Source organism: Amphimedon queenslandica, unplaced genomic scaffold, assembly GCF_000090795.2.
Source record: "Amphimedon queenslandica unplaced genomic scaffold, v1.1 AMPQUscaffold_13448, whole genome shotgun sequence".
NCBI lineage: Eukaryota > Metazoa > Porifera > Demospongiae > Haplosclerida > Niphatidae > Amphimedon > Amphimedon queenslandica.
The window spans coordinates 221,830-239,779 of record NW_003546316.1 but is presented as its reverse complement, the minus strand read 5'-3'; the positions used below and the strand labels follow the sequence as shown (position 1 = coordinate 239,779).

At 34.8% G+C, this 17,950-nt stretch overlaps 3 protein-coding genes across 5 annotated transcripts; all 3 read right to left on the bottom strand.

Annotated features, from left to right (window-relative positions):
* Nucleotides 1-290: 290 nt before the first annotated feature.
* LOC100633549 (dolichyl-phosphate beta-glucosyltransferase-like) lies at nt 291-9,006 on the bottom strand. Of its 2 annotated transcripts, none has more exons than XM_019995291.1 (10): nt 8,894-9,006; nt 2,137-2,311; nt 2,025-2,071; nt 1,912-1,980; nt 1,493-1,585; nt 1,335-1,448; nt 1,227-1,286; nt 911-1,062; nt 774-859; nt 291-560 (listed from the first exon to the last, which is right to left on the bottom strand). In XM_019995291.1, the coding sequence occupies exons 1-10, from the start codon at nt 8,984-8,986 to the stop codon at nt 451-453; spliced, it is 999 nt and encodes a 332-aa protein (XP_019850850.1). In that variant the 5' UTR covers nt 8,987-9,006; the 3' UTR covers nt 291-450. The 2 variants fall into 2 exon arrangements, with proteins under 2 accessions (XP_019850850.1, XP_003385844.1); XM_003385796.3 differs by lacking the exon at nt 8,894-9,006 and adding an exon at nt 2,410-2,522.
* Nucleotides 2,998-10,725, bottom strand: LOC109581293 (short-chain collagen C4-like). Of its 2 annotated transcripts, none has more exons than XM_019995292.1 (5): nt 10,562-10,725; nt 10,453-10,506; nt 10,306-10,398; nt 3,867-3,890; nt 2,998-3,809 (listed from the first exon to the last, which is right to left on the bottom strand). In XM_019995292.1, the coding sequence occupies exons 1-5, from the start codon at nt 10,617-10,619 to the stop codon at nt 3,154-3,156; spliced, it is 885 nt and encodes a 294-aa protein (XP_019850851.1). In that variant the 5' UTR covers nt 10,620-10,725; the 3' UTR covers nt 2,998-3,153. The 2 variants fall into 2 exon arrangements, with proteins under 2 accessions (XP_019850851.1, XP_019850852.1); XM_019995293.1 differs by lacking the exons at nt 2,998-3,809; nt 3,867-3,890 and adding exons at nt 9,316-10,153; nt 10,217-10,240 and having other exon boundaries at nt 10,562-10,724.
* Nucleotides 10,726-11,687: 962 nt separating this feature from the next.
* LOC100641801 (mitogen-activated protein kinase kinase kinase kinase 5-like) lies at nt 11,688-17,905 on the bottom strand. Its single transcript, XM_019995289.1, has 25 exons — nt 17,708-17,905; nt 16,840-16,942; nt 16,723-16,780; nt 16,398-16,488; nt 15,992-16,056; nt 15,878-15,936; nt 15,701-15,748; nt 15,610-15,652; nt 15,459-15,531; nt 15,254-15,385; nt 15,057-15,201; nt 14,873-15,001; nt 14,721-14,775; nt 14,441-14,490; nt 14,316-14,386; nt 13,985-14,142; nt 13,707-13,786; nt 13,591-13,651; nt 13,147-13,258; nt 12,952-13,019; nt 12,592-12,796; nt 12,394-12,524; nt 12,204-12,299; nt 11,961-12,087; nt 11,688-11,912 (listed from the first exon to the last, which is right to left on the bottom strand). Exons 2-25 carry the CDS (start codon nt 16,939-16,941, stop codon nt 11,828-11,830), a joined length of 2,244 nt encoding a protein of 747 aa, XP_019850848.1. The 5' UTR covers nt 16,942; nt 17,708-17,905; the 3' UTR covers nt 11,688-11,827.
* Between the last annotated feature and the right edge of the window lie 45 nt (nt 17,906-17,950).

The following is a 17,950-nucleotide window of genomic DNA, read 5'->3' as shown; positions in this document are numbered from 1 at the left end:
AGATTGGGGGCGTGGCTATAATTAACCACGCCTATTTATAGCTCTAGCCACACCTTCTTGGTTCTCAATCTCTTTGTCCGCCTTTATTCTTCCACAATGATATCTGACGTCCAGCTGGCAATATTTGCAAACGTTTTAGGAGTGACTCTATTTCTACTGGTCGTTCTCTATCACTACATAGTTGCAAATAATCCGAAAAAATCAGCATAACAAGAATTTGAAAAACCCAGGCAGGTAGGCCAGTCACGTGACATGTTCTGACGTCATGATATTCTTCACAGGACAGGTGCATTTTCAACAAGAACTGTACAGGTCATCCTTTTTGTAAACGACTTTATTTCATGTAATAATTAATAATTATTATTAATTTAAATTATTATTATTATTGATCAAACAAAGTTGTTAAACCTCTGACAGCTGCTATCATTCTATTGTGGGCGTGGTCTAGATCTAGCTGGTCTTAGCCTTTATTGTCCAGAATCCAAACATGTAGCGTAGCCTAATGAAGAGGAGGTCACGCCCCATTTGGATCCAACTAAAAACTGGTATCATTTTAGAACCTAGAAAAAGAGAAAAAAATGACAATGGGGTGGGGACACGAAATGAGATAGCAAATAAGAATTATAAGGACATATTATTATTGCTAAAAATGAAGCTCTTGATTATCGAGGGTACTTGTAATCATGATATATAACTTGCCTTGGGATAATTATTGATACACTTTTATAATTGGGCATAAAAAGCCATGCACATGTACATGTATGTACACCAACCTTCAATCTCTTGCCAGTTAACCGCAACTTCTTTAATTGGGATATTGAGACACTGAGCAATATAAAGCATCTCCACATCAAATGCCCTGTGAATGGGCGTGGTCATGTGGGCGTGGTTAGAGTAAAATGACACCTACCATCTCTCAATGTGTAGATTAGTGAATATCCTGTCCACGGCAGAACGTGTTAGTAATTTAAAACCGCACTGTGTGTCACGGACGCCTTTGACGCATAAAAAGAAGACTAGGAAATGGAATCCGTACATTAAAATATTGCGAAAAAATGACCTCTAAAGAGAGAGAGAGAGGTGAAAAGTTAAAATAAAGTTGGCAAATTAAGCTCCATTTGCCAAAATTTGTAACCTCCAATTTAAAAGGTGGTGGTTTTGGCAGTCAAAAAATTTGCCAAAACCAAACCTTTTGCAAATTTCTATACTTGCATGCTCCAACTTACATTGGCAACGGCTTCATCTTCCAAATGAGCTCTTGAGCCAACAACAATGGCTGGAGACGTCTAAATAATTATAAATAAATAAAAGTAAACAAAAATAATAGAGCTAACAGAATCAGATGAGACAGAATTCATAGCCTTCTCCAACTCATCCAGTCCCTTGATATCAGTAGCTCCATCTGCATCCAAAAATAATATCCTCTTTCCTCTAGCACTCAAGCAGCCCTAAATCATGTGACTAACATGTGACTCTATCTTTAATGCCATACCGCTCTCACTGCTCCTCCTTTCCCCCTGTTCCTCACGAAATCCAACAGTCTCATTCTATCAGGACCTTCTTTCTTAACGTACTCCATTACTACCTATAAAGACAATGTGATATTATTACTGAAAGACACAGTCTATAAATACTGTAAACCCAAATAATTTAGCAGCCTTTATGTTATTAAGTATTAACGTTTTATATTGTGGGTATGGAATTTTTTATACATTGCATATTAACGTCCATTAATTTCAACGATTTTTGCAACAAAAGTAACCATTAGTAGTCATTAGCTTTAATGAAATTAGGCCAATAGTTAAAATAGCTAAAATTAATGGATAGTAATTAATTTAATGGGTTTACAGTAGTAACATACACATAGATCCATTGTTACAATTAATTAGTGATGCCATCTTAGTATCTTACTTTTGATGTGTTATCTTTGCTTCCGTCATTAACAACTAAAATTTCGTATGTGAATTCACTGTCTCGTTGCTATTGACTAAAAGTACATTTAAAGCAAAAAAACAATCAAATACCTTTCTCTTGTGAAGATACTCTAAAGTTTCTTTAATCATGATCGGAACTATAATTAAAAATTAGCACAAACCACACCCATTAATATTACAAATAAAAAGGTACACCCCTCACATCTATCCTGTTCGTTGTAAGCCGGTACGACCAGTGAGAGTTGCACAGTGGGCGGGTCTGATATTAACGGGAATGGTTTCCGAGTGCCATCATTGGGATCCAGAAACGACTTCTCAGACTCTGCTCTAGAGAGGTCTGGATCACGTGATGTGGTGAATCTCAGATAAAAGTAAAGCTATTAACAAAGGACAAAGGGAGGACTTTGTAGATTTAATGAAACGTGGGAATAGAGAGAGAGAGAGAGAGAGAGAGAGAGAATTAAAATATGTTTACTATGATCAGTGCCGAACTACTGGTCAGTACAAGGAGCTGGAGAAAGAAAAAGGATATAGAAAACAAAGAGAGATCTTGGGGCAAAACCGTCATGTTTTATCGAGACACACCCCTTTTAGTGGTGGGCGATATATCGATATTTTATCGATACAAACGATATTTTACGGTATCGATTCGTATCGGTATCGAAATTTTGAAGGAATCTGGATCGATACGTTGACCACGCCCATTTATTATGGTTAAATAATATTAATAATGAAAATTTTAATAAGTTAATGACGTATAATACACACACGTGGATACACGTGCATGAAAACATTGATGAAAACAGTCAATAATAAGGGGTGTGACTCCATAGGTGTGGTCTAAATATCGTATCGAAACTGTATCGATACTCTCGATATGAGCTGATATCGATCGGTATCGTATCGAATCCATTTTGGCCAGTATCGCCCACCACTAACCCCTTTGATTTTTTTTAATGTGCGCCCACGTGTAATTAAAAAAACTTTAATCAATAGATATTATAGACTGCGTAACCTATAATATCTATGCTTTAATGCACTGTCGCTAAAATGATTGCACAAGTAATTGATGTGATTTTATCATTGAAATGAAACTACGAAAGGGAAAAAAAACTATTGATCTACATCTACTAAAATACAATCAATACAATATAAAACTAGTCACTACAATATTGAGAGGTCCAGAGTCCAACATAACGAGTCCATTGTAGCAAAAAGTTTATTTTGTGCAGATTGCACAGGTCACAGCTTTATTTTGAATGTATGGGCCACAAGGTAGACCAACACCGCAGCCAACAGTGGTGAAATAAAACAGAGCTCCATTGGTACTCTTTTGACTGCCAGATATTCCTTCTGGGGTGTAATCAACGCATGAATAGTCAATGGTTTGAGCATGATTATAGTAACTGGTCATGACATATCCATAGTATTCTCTGGTCCAAGACTGAGGGCAGGTGTATTTACCAGGAATCATTATCTTAGCTGATCTAGGAGTGTGACAGACAGCACATGGAGCATTGAAGTCCTGTGTGGTACCGCTAAATATCTTGTTGGATGTCTCATACTCCGTTCCATAGAGCCATGAAGCAGCAGGTGTATTCACAGAGCTGAGGTATTGTGGATCTTTAGGCATACAAAGGTAGTTGGCACCATTACCCTTCTGGGTATACCAGCCAGCAGCAACATATCCGTCATAGACTTTTACGGTTCCGGCTCCCCTAGGACATGTGGTCCTTCCCCATCTTGTATAAGTAGTACCACTTCGATAGCCATGGCCACCTATACCTCTTCCACCTCCAAGCCTAATGACAATGTCATTGCCATTGGTTAAGCCAATGCTGATTCCTTGTCCATTGATGGTGTTGGTTATTGTGCCTGGAGTTGGATAAACATGCAGTCAGTAATATATAAATGATGTGCATGCAAACTTACTTTCTTTAAGGATTTTATCTAACTCTAAAAGAATAAGAGGAAAAACATACATAATAATTATCAAGAGTACATTATGCTTTTTTGCATGCAATCACCTTCTGCAGTAGACTCAGCTGCTTCTGTAAACTCACTGTCACCAGCTTCTGGTACATCCTTATTATCAACTTATAGAGCAAAATATCAAACACACCATGCAAACTATAGTCATACAATACCTGTAGTATCAGTATCATCAATGACAGGTGCAGTCGCTTCTTTTTCAACTAGAGGAGGAATACAATGCTGCATTAGTATCCATGCATGGTATAGCATACCTTGGGCAAAGGCACTGCCTGCAAACAAAATGAGTGCAACAATGAGGAGTCCCTTCATGGTGGAAGATGAGCTTTAGAGAGAAAGGTAAAACAGCTGAAGTAGGCCAAAAAATGGTGCAAAGTTAGCTGCGTGCAAGTCAGCCTTATATAATCAGTGCTATAACCTAAGCTAGTGGGAGTAAGTTGCAGATGCTCATTAGCTACTTGTGGTGCATTAGAAGTACCAAGTATAGTACTCACGACATGTTAAATGCAATGTATAATTTTACATAACATAACCAATCCTGTTGCTTGATGGTAGGTAATATTATCCCCCACAAATAGTCAATGCTACATTAGTTCATATAATAGTACCAATTATTAATGTATCACATGAGTAATTCCAATTACAAGCATAATTTTATAGGAATTTGAATCCAAATTCAAACTGATTTTGCATGGCAATGGGAATACGGTACTAGTTATAATAAACATATGTCTTATTTTTGAATGATGCGTGTAAAACTCAATTTCTCATTGCATAAGATTAACAGTCATGCAAAGATATGCAACAAACATGTGTCATATGCTTTAAGGTAACAAAGTATTCAGGACTATACATTGTAGGTATTTGGAACAAGAGGGAAGTTGCTATGCCAGACAAAGTGGCACCATATAATGAAACGGAAATACATCTATAAATACTCATAATAATAACATCTGGTATAGTTTAGCATTCACTCCCTAAAGTTCTTTTGATTGTGTGTGCCCTCCTTTTAAATCATTTAAGTCTCAAAGGTACTATGTTCCAAAACAATCATGCAATTACATCGCCAATTAAGTGGTAATAATATATATCTAATTCTTTTTGATTGTCTGTGTCCTCCTTTTATAAAGCATTAAGTCTCAAAGCTACTGTGTTCCAAAACCAATTGTGCAATTACATAGCATAGTAATAGCAAGAGTAGATCAAAGAAGATAGTGCTCTAAATTGTTTTTTTGCATAACATAGTGGATCTCCATTAGATCTTATTGCATGTTGTAATGGTCTGGCATTAGAGATAGCACTATAAATTTTTATGCATAACATAGTGAAGCGAGATGCACTAATGTGTTCCATTAACCTGCAAGTTTTAGAATTTTCAGAAATGTAATTAGAAGCAACATACTACAGTACAGTCAGTCAACTAACAAGTTGCAAGTGGATCAAACATGACAAACTATACTTCAAACAGAAACAGAACTGTCCTCATTTCTTAGCTTCAATCACAATTATGCATTACATGAATAATAGCAATAATAATAATAATAATAATAATAATAATAATAATAATAATAATAGTGATAATGAAACTTGATAAAAGTGACTTACATGTGTGAGAGTTACATAAAAATCAATAATAAAAAAATTAAAAATCAAGTCACTTCTTCTGATTCCAGTAAATATAAGCTAGAAGGGTACGATGGATTATCAGCTCGTTTTGTCTCAACAATAATTGCCCTAATAAAACAAACTTTTAACATAAAATATAAAACAACAACTACTTATACCCATCAAAGCACAAGAGCTTAAATTTCTTGGAATGATCAACCACTTTGGCTGTGATTTGCTCTATAAGTGTAAGCAATGATTTTCCACGCAAGCCATGATCATTGAAGCTTAACACATAGTCTTGTAGATACACTAAATAATAAAAATAATAACTTTACAAAGACAAAGTCAACAAATAAAAAGCAAAAGTTAGAAAAGGTGTCTCTGAAGGGCTCAATGACCAAGTCAGAGAGCCTAAGTAACAGTAACAATAAAGGGCAGCTGAAATGAATTTTTTGGATTTTTTCAATAACCAAGTCACAGTATTTATACAACAAATGAACAACAGTTATGCACTTATTTCCATCAAAAACTCTTTCACTTGCAAGAAAATGCACTTTACATTTCATCTTTTTTGTTGGCAGCCATCTTCTTCCTGTTTAAGACCCAGAGGGGTCCACAACAAAAAAAAATCAGGTACACTTTGGGGAAAGTCAAAAAATTATGATCCAGGAATCCAAAATAATCTTGAAATCCAGTAGAGTATCAAGATAATCCAAGAATCCAAGAAAATAATCCAAAATCCACTGAAATCTGCCAAAAATCCAAAAATCCTAGAGAATCCGGTAAAAATCCAAGTAGCTTTTTTAGCCGGGATTATAAATCTGGTACACTTGAGGGTCTCGTTGCGGACCCCTCATAAGACCCTGTTTACACTAATCCACTTCACTAAATCAGGGTTGTTTTTGCTATTATCGTTTCAGGTGTTTACACTAATCCAGCAGCTGCATTTTCATAAGATTTATCATTCGTTTATAGAAGTATCCACTTTGGTATCCAATGCGGGGGCGTGCAATTTGTGATGTCATCAGATGAATTGATGGCTGTTCCTTGCATCTCTTTCATGCAGAAAAAACTTGTTGCTACAGCTACAGGCCATGCATGGTAATAAAAAATAAAAACAAATTTAGTATAATTTATTTCCAAATGATAATGTCATAACAAATATGTGATTTTATTAACTAAAAATAGGGAATAGAGACAAGTAGTCAGGACAAACAAAGCGCTCTTTTTATGTAGCAGTCACTTGACTAAATCATTTGGAAACAAATTATACTAAATTTGTTTTTATATTTTATTACAATGGTCTGTAGCAACAAGTTTTTTCTGCATAAAAGTGATGCAAGAAACAGCCATAATTAGGGCTGAGGCTATTATTCAGGAATAATTTTAAGTATAATTGGTCTAAATTTTAACTGGGTAGAATAATAGTTTGAAAATAGAATAGTGGGTGGAGTTTAGGAATAATGGGAGTGGTTTGCAGCAAAAATAATTAATATTTATGAAAAATTCTTAATAATAGTTAACTAACTAGTAATAATAGTTAACTAACTAGTAATAACAGATAATAATAGTTAATTAACTATGAAGAACTTGTAATTAGCTCAGTCTAGTCAGTCTAGCTATATGAACTGACAAAATCTTTGAATAAATGGTTTTAAGGTGGGAATAATAGGGAATAATAGATAATTTTTTGGAAATAATGAACATTGTTTCCAAGAATAACAGAATAGAATAATGACTGATTTTTTGAGAATAATAGCCTCAGCTCAGCCCTAGCCTAATCTGATGACATCACAAATTGCACCCCCCCCCCCCCGCATTGTTGCTTAAACAGGAAGAAGATGGCTGCCAACAAAAAGGAGAGCATTTTCTTGCAAGTGAAAGAGTTTTTGATGGAAATAGCTGTTGTTCATTTGTAGTATAAATACTGTGAGTCTGTAACTTGATTATTGAAAAATCCCAAAAATTTATTTCAGCTGCCCTTTAATTAAACCACACTACATTTAAAATAAAACAGTATGTACATTAAAATGATGAGAAATTGGGAGTTTTGAGGGAGTGGGAACATTTATTGCGTGGACATAAAAGTGATAGGTGCATGGGTGATCGACATTGAAAGAGTTAAGAAAACAGTTCCATAAAAACTTTTCTAGTTTGTAGTGGGAGAAAGACTTAGATAAACGAGTTCAAAAATGGCAACCCATTCCTATGAAAGTAGGTGCCAGAAATTTGAGACGAGGGAGTGAGCCTACGATGCAGCTTGTGATGATAGCTAGTTCTTGAGTTTGCTCCACTCAAGGAGATATAACTGAGAGAATGTCTAAAGAGCCAGTGTAGTTGGGATTAGAGCTATCACGAAGACTATGAAGGGCAAATGAAATATCTAGATATTCAAAGTACATAGACAGAGGAAGGAGGTTGAGAGAAATCAGGCAAGATTTAAGATTTATTTTGATGATTTAACAATATCATAGTGAACTTGTTGCTTCATATGATCTAAATCATAATAATAATGTTAAAAAATCTCTCACCTGAAAGTTTCTCCATCTTTTCCTCCTCCTCCTCCTCCTATCTTCTAGCTGCTATCTCTTGCTCATTTTGAAAGAGTAATATGAGGTTTGTCATTGATATCATATGATCTGAATCTGAAATATAGGAAGAGTCTAACTTTATACACAGTATAAGCCTACTATAAGGACATCAATATGTATCATAAAATGTAAAAAATTGGTCCCTTGCTAGCAGCCTAGCAACTCCAATTTTTGTATGCACACTCAAAAATATATGTAGCAATCAATTTTTTTAACAGGTTTACAATAGTAACGTAGATCCATTAATACATGTTGTAAGATAATTAATTAGTAATACTATCTTACTTTTGATGTGTTATCTTTGCTTCCATCATTAACAACTAAAATTTCGTATGTGAATTCGCTGTCTTTCCTGCTATATTGACAAAAAGTACATTTAAAGTGAAAAACGATCAAATACCTTTCTCTTGTGAAGATACTCTAAAGTTTCTTTAATCATGATCGGAACTATAATTAATAATTAACACAAACCACACCCATTAATATTACAAAATAAAAAGGCACACCCCTCACATCTATCCTGTTCGTTGTAAGCTGGTACGACCAGCGAGAGTTGCACAGTGGGCGGGTCTGATATTAACGGGAATGGTTTCCGAGTGCCGTCATTGGAATCTAGAAACGACTTCTCGGATTCTGCTCTAGAGAGGTCTGGATCACGTGATGTGGTGAATCTCAGATAAAAGTAAAGCTATTAACAAAGGAGAAAGGGAGGAGTTTGTAGATTTAATGAAACGTGGGAATAGAGAGAGAGAATTAAAATATGTTAACTATAATCAGTGCCGAACTACTGGTCAGTACGAGGAGCTGGAGAAAGAAAAAGGATATAGAAAACAAAGAGAGATCTTGGGGCAAAACCGCCATGTTTCATCAAGACACACCCCTTTGATTTTTATTTAATTTTAATTCCGCCTACACAGTCAAGAATTTTAATTTGAATCATGACTGATATCAATCAGGATCAGCCTTGATACATCCCTGTATATACCATGGATTTTGGGCAGCCTGCAAAGCAATGAGCCTAGTATGATAATGATACAATCACAATAACCATCTATAATGCAACCATGCTAGAGTACGACCCTGGTTCAGCCAGAGTAACAGACATGATTCAGCATTGATGCCAGTGAGGACTGTATCAAAATAGATATCAGGCTTGAATCATTGATTTTGAGTAGTTTTCTGTATCAGAATTAAAAATCCTAATGCACCGTTGCAAAAATGATTGCACAAAATGATGTGATTTTATTATTGAAATGAAAGGGAAAAGAAACAAAACTATTGATCTAACACAACACAATCAATACGATAAAGAACTAGTCACTACAATATTGAGAGGTTTAGAGTCCATTATAACGAGTCCATTGTAGCAGAAAGTTTATTTTGTGCAGATTGCACAGGTAACAGCTCTATTTTGAATGTATGGCCTACAAGGTAGACCAGTACGGCAGCCAACAGTGGTGAAATAAAACAGAGCTCCATTAGTATTCTTTTGGGTTCCAGATATTCTTTCTGGGGTGTAATCAACGCATGAATAGTCAATGGTCTGAGTGTGACCATAGTAACTGGTCATGACATATCCGTAGTATTCTCTGGTCCAAGATCGAGGGCAGTTGTATTTACCAGGAAGCATTATCTTAGCTGATCTAGGAGAGTGACAGACGGCACATGGAACATTGAAGTCCTGTGTGGTATAACCAAATATCCTGTTGCCTGACTCGTACTCTGCTCCATAAAGCCATGAAGCAGCAGGTACATTTTGTGAGCTGAGGTATTGTGGATCTTTAGGCATGCAAAGGTAGTTGGCACCATTACCCTTATGGCTATACCAGCCAGCACTAGCATATCCATCGTAGACTTTTACAGTTCCAGCTCCCCTAGGACATGTGGTCCTTCCCCATCTTGTATAGGTAGTACCACTTCCTCCACGGCCACCTATACCTCTTCCACCTCCAAGCCTAATGACAATGTCATTGCCATTGGTTAAACCAATGCTGATTCCTTGTCCATTGATGGTGTTGGTTATTGTGCCTGGAGTTGGATAAACATGCAGTCAGTAATATACATGTATAAATGATTTGCATGCAAACATACTTTCTTTGAGGAGTTTATCTAACTCTAAAAGAATAAGAGAAAAAACATGCATAATAGTCATATATTATGCCTTTTTGCATGCAATTCACCTTCTGCAGTAGACTCAGCTGCTTCTGTAGACTCAGCTGCTTCTGTAAACTCACTGTCACTTTCACTAGTTTCTGGTACGTCCTTATTATCAACTTATAAGAGAGCAAAATATCAAACACGCCATGCAAACTATAGTCATATAATACCTGCAGTATCAGTATCAGTATTATCAATGACAGGTGCAGTCTCTTCTTTTTCAACTAGAGGAGGAATACGATGCTAACTGCAATAGTATGCATGCATGCTATAGCATACCTTGGGCCAAGGCACTGCCTGCAAACAAAATGAGTGCAACAATGAGGAGTCCCTTCATGCTGGAAGATGAGTTTTAGAGAGAAAGGTAAAAAGGTAAAAGCAGCTGTAACGGGCCAAAAAATGGTGCAAAGTTAGCTGTGTGAAATTCAGCCTTATATAACCAGTGCTATAACTTAATTAGGTTAGTGGGAGTAAGTTGCAGATGCTCATTAGCTACTTATGGTGCATTAGAAGTACTAAGTATAGTACTCACAACATACTAAATGTGATGCATAATTCCACATAGCATAACTAATCCTGTTGCTTGACGGTATTCTCATCCCACACAAATAGTCAATACTACATTAGCTTACATAATAGTACCAATCTATGGCATGAGTAGTCATTCCAATTACAAACATAATTTGATAGGAATTTGAAATCCAAGTAAAATTTATTTTGCATGACAATGAGAATACACTACTGATAACAAGCATTATGTCTAATTTTTTGAATGATGCATGTAAAATATTGCATAGCCTTAATTTCTCATTGCATAAGATCAGCAGTCATCCAAAGAAATATGCATTGCTAACATGCGTCATTATACTTTAAGCAAGAGTACATAATACTTTTGCTTTAAGGTAACAAAATATTTGGGACTTATCCACTCTTGATTGTTTGTAGGTATTGGAACAAGAAGGAAATAGTTATGTCAGACAAAGTGGCACCATAATCAGACGGAAGGACATTTATGAGTGCTCATGAAATAACATCTAGTAGAGTTTAGCATCCACTCCCTAAATTCTTTTGGACTGTGTGTGTCCTAAAGCACTAAGTCTTAGAGTTACAATGTCCCAAAACCAACTATGTCTACATAGCATAGTAATAGCAAGAGTGGATAATTAATTGGTACTACTCAAAAGATAGTGCTCTAAATTGTTTTTTTTGCATAACATAGTGCATCTCCATTAGATCTTATTGCATGTTGTAATGGATCTGGCATTAGAAATAGTACTATAAATTTTTATGCATAACATAGTGAAGTGAGATGCACTAATGTGTTCCATTAAGCTGCAAGTTGTAGAATGTCCAGAATGCAATTGGAAGCAAGCATGACAAACAACTTAAAGCAGTATTGTCCTCATTTCTTAGCTTCAATCACAGTTATGCGTTATATAAATAATATTAATAATAATAATAATAGTAGTAATAATAAAACTTGATAAAAGTGACTTACATGTGTGAGAGTTACATAAAAATCAATAATAAGAAAAAAATTTTTAATCAAGTTGCTTCTTCTGATTCCAGTAAATATAAACTAGAAGGGTACGATGGATTATCAGCTCGTTTTGTCTCAACAATAATTGTCCTAACGAAACAAACTTTTAATATAAAATAAAAGACAAAGACTACTTACCCGTCAGAGCACAAGAGCTTGAACTTTTTGGAATGATCAATCACTTCGGCTGTGACTTGTTCTGTTAGCAACGATTTTCCTTGCAAGCCATGATCATTGAAGCTTAGCACATAGTTTTGTAGATACACTAGAGTAAATAAATCTTGTGAGGCCTTTCTTTGATCTTTTATTCCCCCTTCTCCCTCCCTCCCTCCCTCTCTCTCTCTCTCTCCCCTCCCTCTCTCTCTATACCTAGTTACCTACCCATCATGACTGATTCTTTATCAAAGTACAGAGATGATGCCATCTTTTCCTCAGGTGCTTTAAGAGATCCGGAAATATCTACAAACTTGGCACAATCTTTTAATAAAAAAGTCAAGGAAAGACCAATACAGCAAGCATTACACAATTAGCATATTGACAGTACATTGTGTCTACCAACAGGTGAGGATACGAGAATCAAGTATTAATATGGTATCTTTCTCAACTTGCTCGAGTTTCGTGATGTCACTGTTATGAGATACAGTAATGGAGGAGCTGCTTGGATTAAGAGATATGGTATTAAACAGTACATTATCACCAGTACTAGAATGAACAAGAAACAAGATTATACTCATAAACACGCATGGAAAAAATATCTTTAAAAACTCACGAAGTATTCACTCCAACACAAATAGTTGGATATTCGTCTTCTTGAGTGAGCACAAAAGCCTCAAAGAGAACCAGGGGTGAAGGCAGAGAGCACTCAAAGAGTTTGACGAGCATAAACGCATGACTAATCTGATACCACTGCATTAATAATATTCCTTTAGGCACGGCAGCAATCAAATACTTTTCCTTATTGTAAGGATTGACAACTATAAATAAATTAGCTTGTTAATATATTATACTATACTACATGCAGTTATATATATATATGCATGAATATATGTGTATCATATAACATTTAATTTTCACTATTCTTTGCTAGTTTTGGTTGATAATAAAGGTGTAGTCTGTGTTAATATGTTACCTATGCTGCACTTGAAGCAACCTATTGAGTCCTTTATCTTTGATGAGTGCCTAATCCTTCTATTTCTCCTAATAATGATAATAATAATAATAATAATAATAATAACAATAATAATACAGCTGGTGATTCAACACTATCATACATGTAGTTAACTGGTTGCTTCATATGATCTAAATCATAATAATAATCTCTCACCTGAAAGTTTCTCCATCTTTTCCTCCTCCTCCTCCTCCTCTTCTAGCTGCTATCTCTTGCTCATTTTGAAAGAGTAATATGAGGTTTGTCATTGATATCATATGGTCTGAATCTGAAATATAGGAAGAGTCAAACTTTCTACACAGCATAAGGACATCAATATGCATCAGAAAATGTAACAAAAATTGGGAATGATTTTGGAGCCATTTTTTGGAAAAAACCATGGGCTATAGCCTTTGCTCTTTTCCAAAAATTTGGTCCTTTTTTAAAAAATGACCATAACTCAAAGTATATCAGTCGGTATCAGCTAAAACTTTATACACAGTATAAGGACATCAATATGTATTATTAAAAAAAGAAATTGGTCCTTCACTAGTAACTCAAATTTTGAATAAAAAATATGCACACTCAAAAATAAATGTAGCAATTAATTTTCTAATTAACCTGATAGCCATACGAGCACATTCTCAACAACCCGTAACCAAAGACAACTCCTTGGAGACATCTTCACATAAAAAACCAAAACTAATAGCAACAAGTCAGAATATACACGTACCTACCTGCTCTATGATTGGATCGCCCTCTCTGTTAACTTGTAAGTAAAACAAACCTTCCTGGGTTCCAAGCAACACAAAAAGAACTAGAAAAAAAAGAGACAAATAAATCACAAATAAATTACATGTACAAGAGTACATATTGTACATGTAAATTGGGAATAATAATAATTATTATTATTATGATTATTATTATTATTAATTTCTCATCATCATTTTAATTATTATTTTTTTTAAAATAATAATAATAGTCTAAAATATTTACAGACTTTTATTTTCATTACCTTCTCTGATAGGATGGATCCATGATCCTGCACAGTGGACTTGAAGAGGACATCCTTTGAATATTTTAGTGAAACAAGCCCTTCCTCTCTCTTCTACTCCTCCATTAGCCACTCCTCCATTAGCTATTGACCTCAGAGTAGTATCAACGGGAGAGGTACTAATAATAATAACAATTATAATAATAATTTATTATTTAATTATGATTATCAACATTCAATTATTAAGACAAACTACATGCATATCACATATTTTGGAGGAAACTCCTTCGCAATTTATGCAATATAATCAAATTATTGCATAACATAAGGTAGTAAAAAATTACAAACATACCATGGAGGAGAAGTAGTTGGCTTTATTCCTTTCCTGTCGTTAGATTCAGCTACCACTTCTAACCAGGCTGGCTAAATAATAATAAAATGAATAATAAATCAGTCTGGTAAATGTGGCGTTAGTACAATTGCTTCTTGTAGTGTTCCTTTCGTTGGAGTCAATTGGAGGCCTGGAACTATAACAATTAATAATAATAATAATAATAATAATAATAATAATAATAATAATAATAATAATAATAATAATAATAATAATAATTCTCTGAATCTATTTATAATCATGATAATAATAATTAACAATAATAATAATAATAATAATAATAATAATAATAATAATAATGATGATGATGATGATGATGATGATGATGATGATGATGACACTACAATAGCTTATAATTTGACTGACTTGCTAGTGTAGAGGCCTGACCTGCAGTCTTCTTTCTAGCAATTGAGGCAATCCTCTAATTAAAAAAAAAGAATAAAATAATTAATAGTGTACATGGCAAATAAAATAAAAAAAAGAAAATGAGAGAGAGAGGTGATGAAATTTATCCCAACTTTTCTTGGTTGTCCTAGTTCGAAATCTGACTGATCATCAGGTGGTGCTGAAGCGGTTGAAGACGCTTCAAATGCTTTCATCAAAGGCCCCATTAATAAACCAGACAGATCCCGTTTAACAAAATCATCCTACGATACATAAAAATAATAATATAGTTTTGCTAACTATATAACAAGTGCTTGCTTTTAAAAGATCCCTGGCAGTGGGTCTTTTGCTGGTATCTTTCTTCAAACAGTGCGAGATGAAATCGTGAAAATTGTTGCTCCATTTGTTCTTATGCTGGAGCCCAGGCGGCTGGAATGCACGCTTCGTGAGGAGTTGCAGTGCTCTAAAAATAGTAACGTCCTACATGTACCCAAAGGATATTAATAGTAACAGACCTGAATGGATGAAGATCATTCATGGGCGGCTGCATTTCAGCCAATTCAATGGCAGTAATTCCCAATGACCATATGTCGCATTTCTGATTGTAACCGCCTTTTTTATCAACAGCTGCTACTTCAGGAGCCATCCTGAGGACAAGAAGAAGATTGTAGGTATAACAGAGATATGAGAGGAGTACATAAAATGTCCAGTTCCACTAACCAATATGGCGTCCCAATAAATGTCTTTCTTTTCCCCATTGTCTGTGTCAATTGAGTAGCAATACCAAAATCAGCTACATACACAAAAAAATAACAACAACAACAACAAATACAAATACAAATACAAACAACTAATAATTATTAGCTCCTACCTAATTTGACTACAGTGTCGTGAGTCAATAATATATTAGCACTCTAAATAAATAAATTAATAAATTAATTAATTAATTAATATACGATTACTTTAATGTCGCGATGAAGAATATTTCTCTCATGAAGGTAAGTAAGACCCTAAACACAAAGTAAACATGATACAATAAAATTGGACAGGAAAAAGGATAGAGAGAGAAAGAGAGAGAAATAGAGAGAGAAAGGGAGAGAGAGAAAGAGAGACAGAGACAGAGAGGGAGAATGGCTAACCTGAAGTGTTTCCTTACAAACGAAAGCAATTTGTAGCTCGTTTAAACCAGAGTGCTGAACTAAAAGTAAAAGAAGCTAACTATAGAAATAATAAGAAAGAAGATTGCAACAGACCATGCATCATGTTGTACAAGGAACCAGCTTCACAGAACTCCATTGATATCCAAAGCTTATCCTTTCTATAAGAGAGAAAGAGAAAGAGAGGGAAAGGAGAAAAATGAGTAACATAGTGCAATGTCTGCACATGGTCATATACCATATAAGGCATAATGCTCACGGGACACAAATTTCAGGGACTTCGCGGATAAAGTAAATCCACGAAATTTGCAACCCACAAAAATAACTGGTTATACAGTATTTATTGGTCTGTTGCAGTGGATTTACATAAATAAGAACTGCGAATGTCTTTTGGACTCATTTTCATAAAATTTATGTCTCGATACATTATATCCTGTACAGTACATGTACATATACTTTAATGATATATCATGTAATAGCTATTTTCTATAGTAAAATGTACCTGAGGTAAGAGCTATAATATCCAACGATATTCGGATGTTTACAATGAGAGAGAATTGAAATCTCCTTCTGTATCAGATTGAAATCTTCACCTACATGTACATGTAAGAAATATCACAAATAGCAACATTAATACCAGCTTTATTATTTAATTATTATTATTATTGCTGTATTATTACAAAGACTAAAAATAGTAATTCTGGGCATGTGTTTTTACTACAAGCTAGTAGGTAGCTGTAACTACCACACACATAGCTACAAATTCATTGACAAATTTCCTACTCTTTACCAGCACACACACACACACACACACTCTTATTTCTTACCAGCCTTTATCTTAATAATTTTCAATGCACATAACTGACCATCAGACACAGTCTTTGCCTACAAATATAATGGGGGCATTGAAACTACTTCATAATATTTTCAAAAAAAAAACTTACCTTATATACTACTCCATAGCCCCCGGACCCTATCTGGGACAAAAGTTCAAAATCCTGTACCGGGTCCTTTAGCTGTATTTCTGGTAACAGAGTACTAGCCATTCTACGAGATAACAAAATGAAAACAAAACAAACTATTATATAAACAAAGATACATGTATCACGTACACAAATAACTTTGGAAATACAATAACGTCTAACTATGTAATCCGAGCTGATATTCAACAATGCGATTTATACATATATGCATCATCAATAGTAACTGATCTATCAAAATATTAATTACATTAATAATAATAATAACAGCTAATAATTCCTATAGTAAGTTATGACAGGGAGCCTCTATCATAGCTGGGCTGCACTGATTAGATATAGATCACTATACTATAAAAAAAGCTCTTTCCTTCCTTAAACTTATTAGACCAAGCATACGATTAGATTAGCGAATTGAAAAGTATTTTAATAATAAAATAACAAACAATTCATGTTCAAGCGACAGTAGACTGTACGGTGGTATCATTCCATGGTGAACAACAAGCATAGTCAAAACAAAGTCTGAACACCTTTGAATTTATAATAATATCGTTACCAGTCCGTCTTACTTAATAGAGCCTAATAGTGTTACTTATAGTAATAGTGATGCTGGTACATGCTTGATATGCATTTTTCTAAAATTCCCATCAAATCTCTTGTCGATAATAATACAATACTGAGCTCTCAGAAGGAATGAAAATAGTTACAATTATTAGGGCAGTACAAAACATAACGTAAAAACACTACATTATTCAAGACAGTACTACATCTACTTGATGTAAGCACAGAATGTTAGTCATAGAACTGGTATATATATATACTGTGGGAATCTTACTTTATTAATCATAGGCGGTACGATCAAACGAGGCTCACCAGGTCAGTGGAGGAGCTATATCAGGTGTTGATGAGTGTGAATGTCGCTGTGAATGAATGTAGAAGAGATCAGACCAGAGGTAGATTTCTTTTATCTTGACAGGCCGCACCCTCGCAACAGCTATTATTCCAGCACTATATAGATAGAACAAGCCCGTCACATGATATCTAGTGTAAACACACACACTCAAAGGAAAGAGTTGTA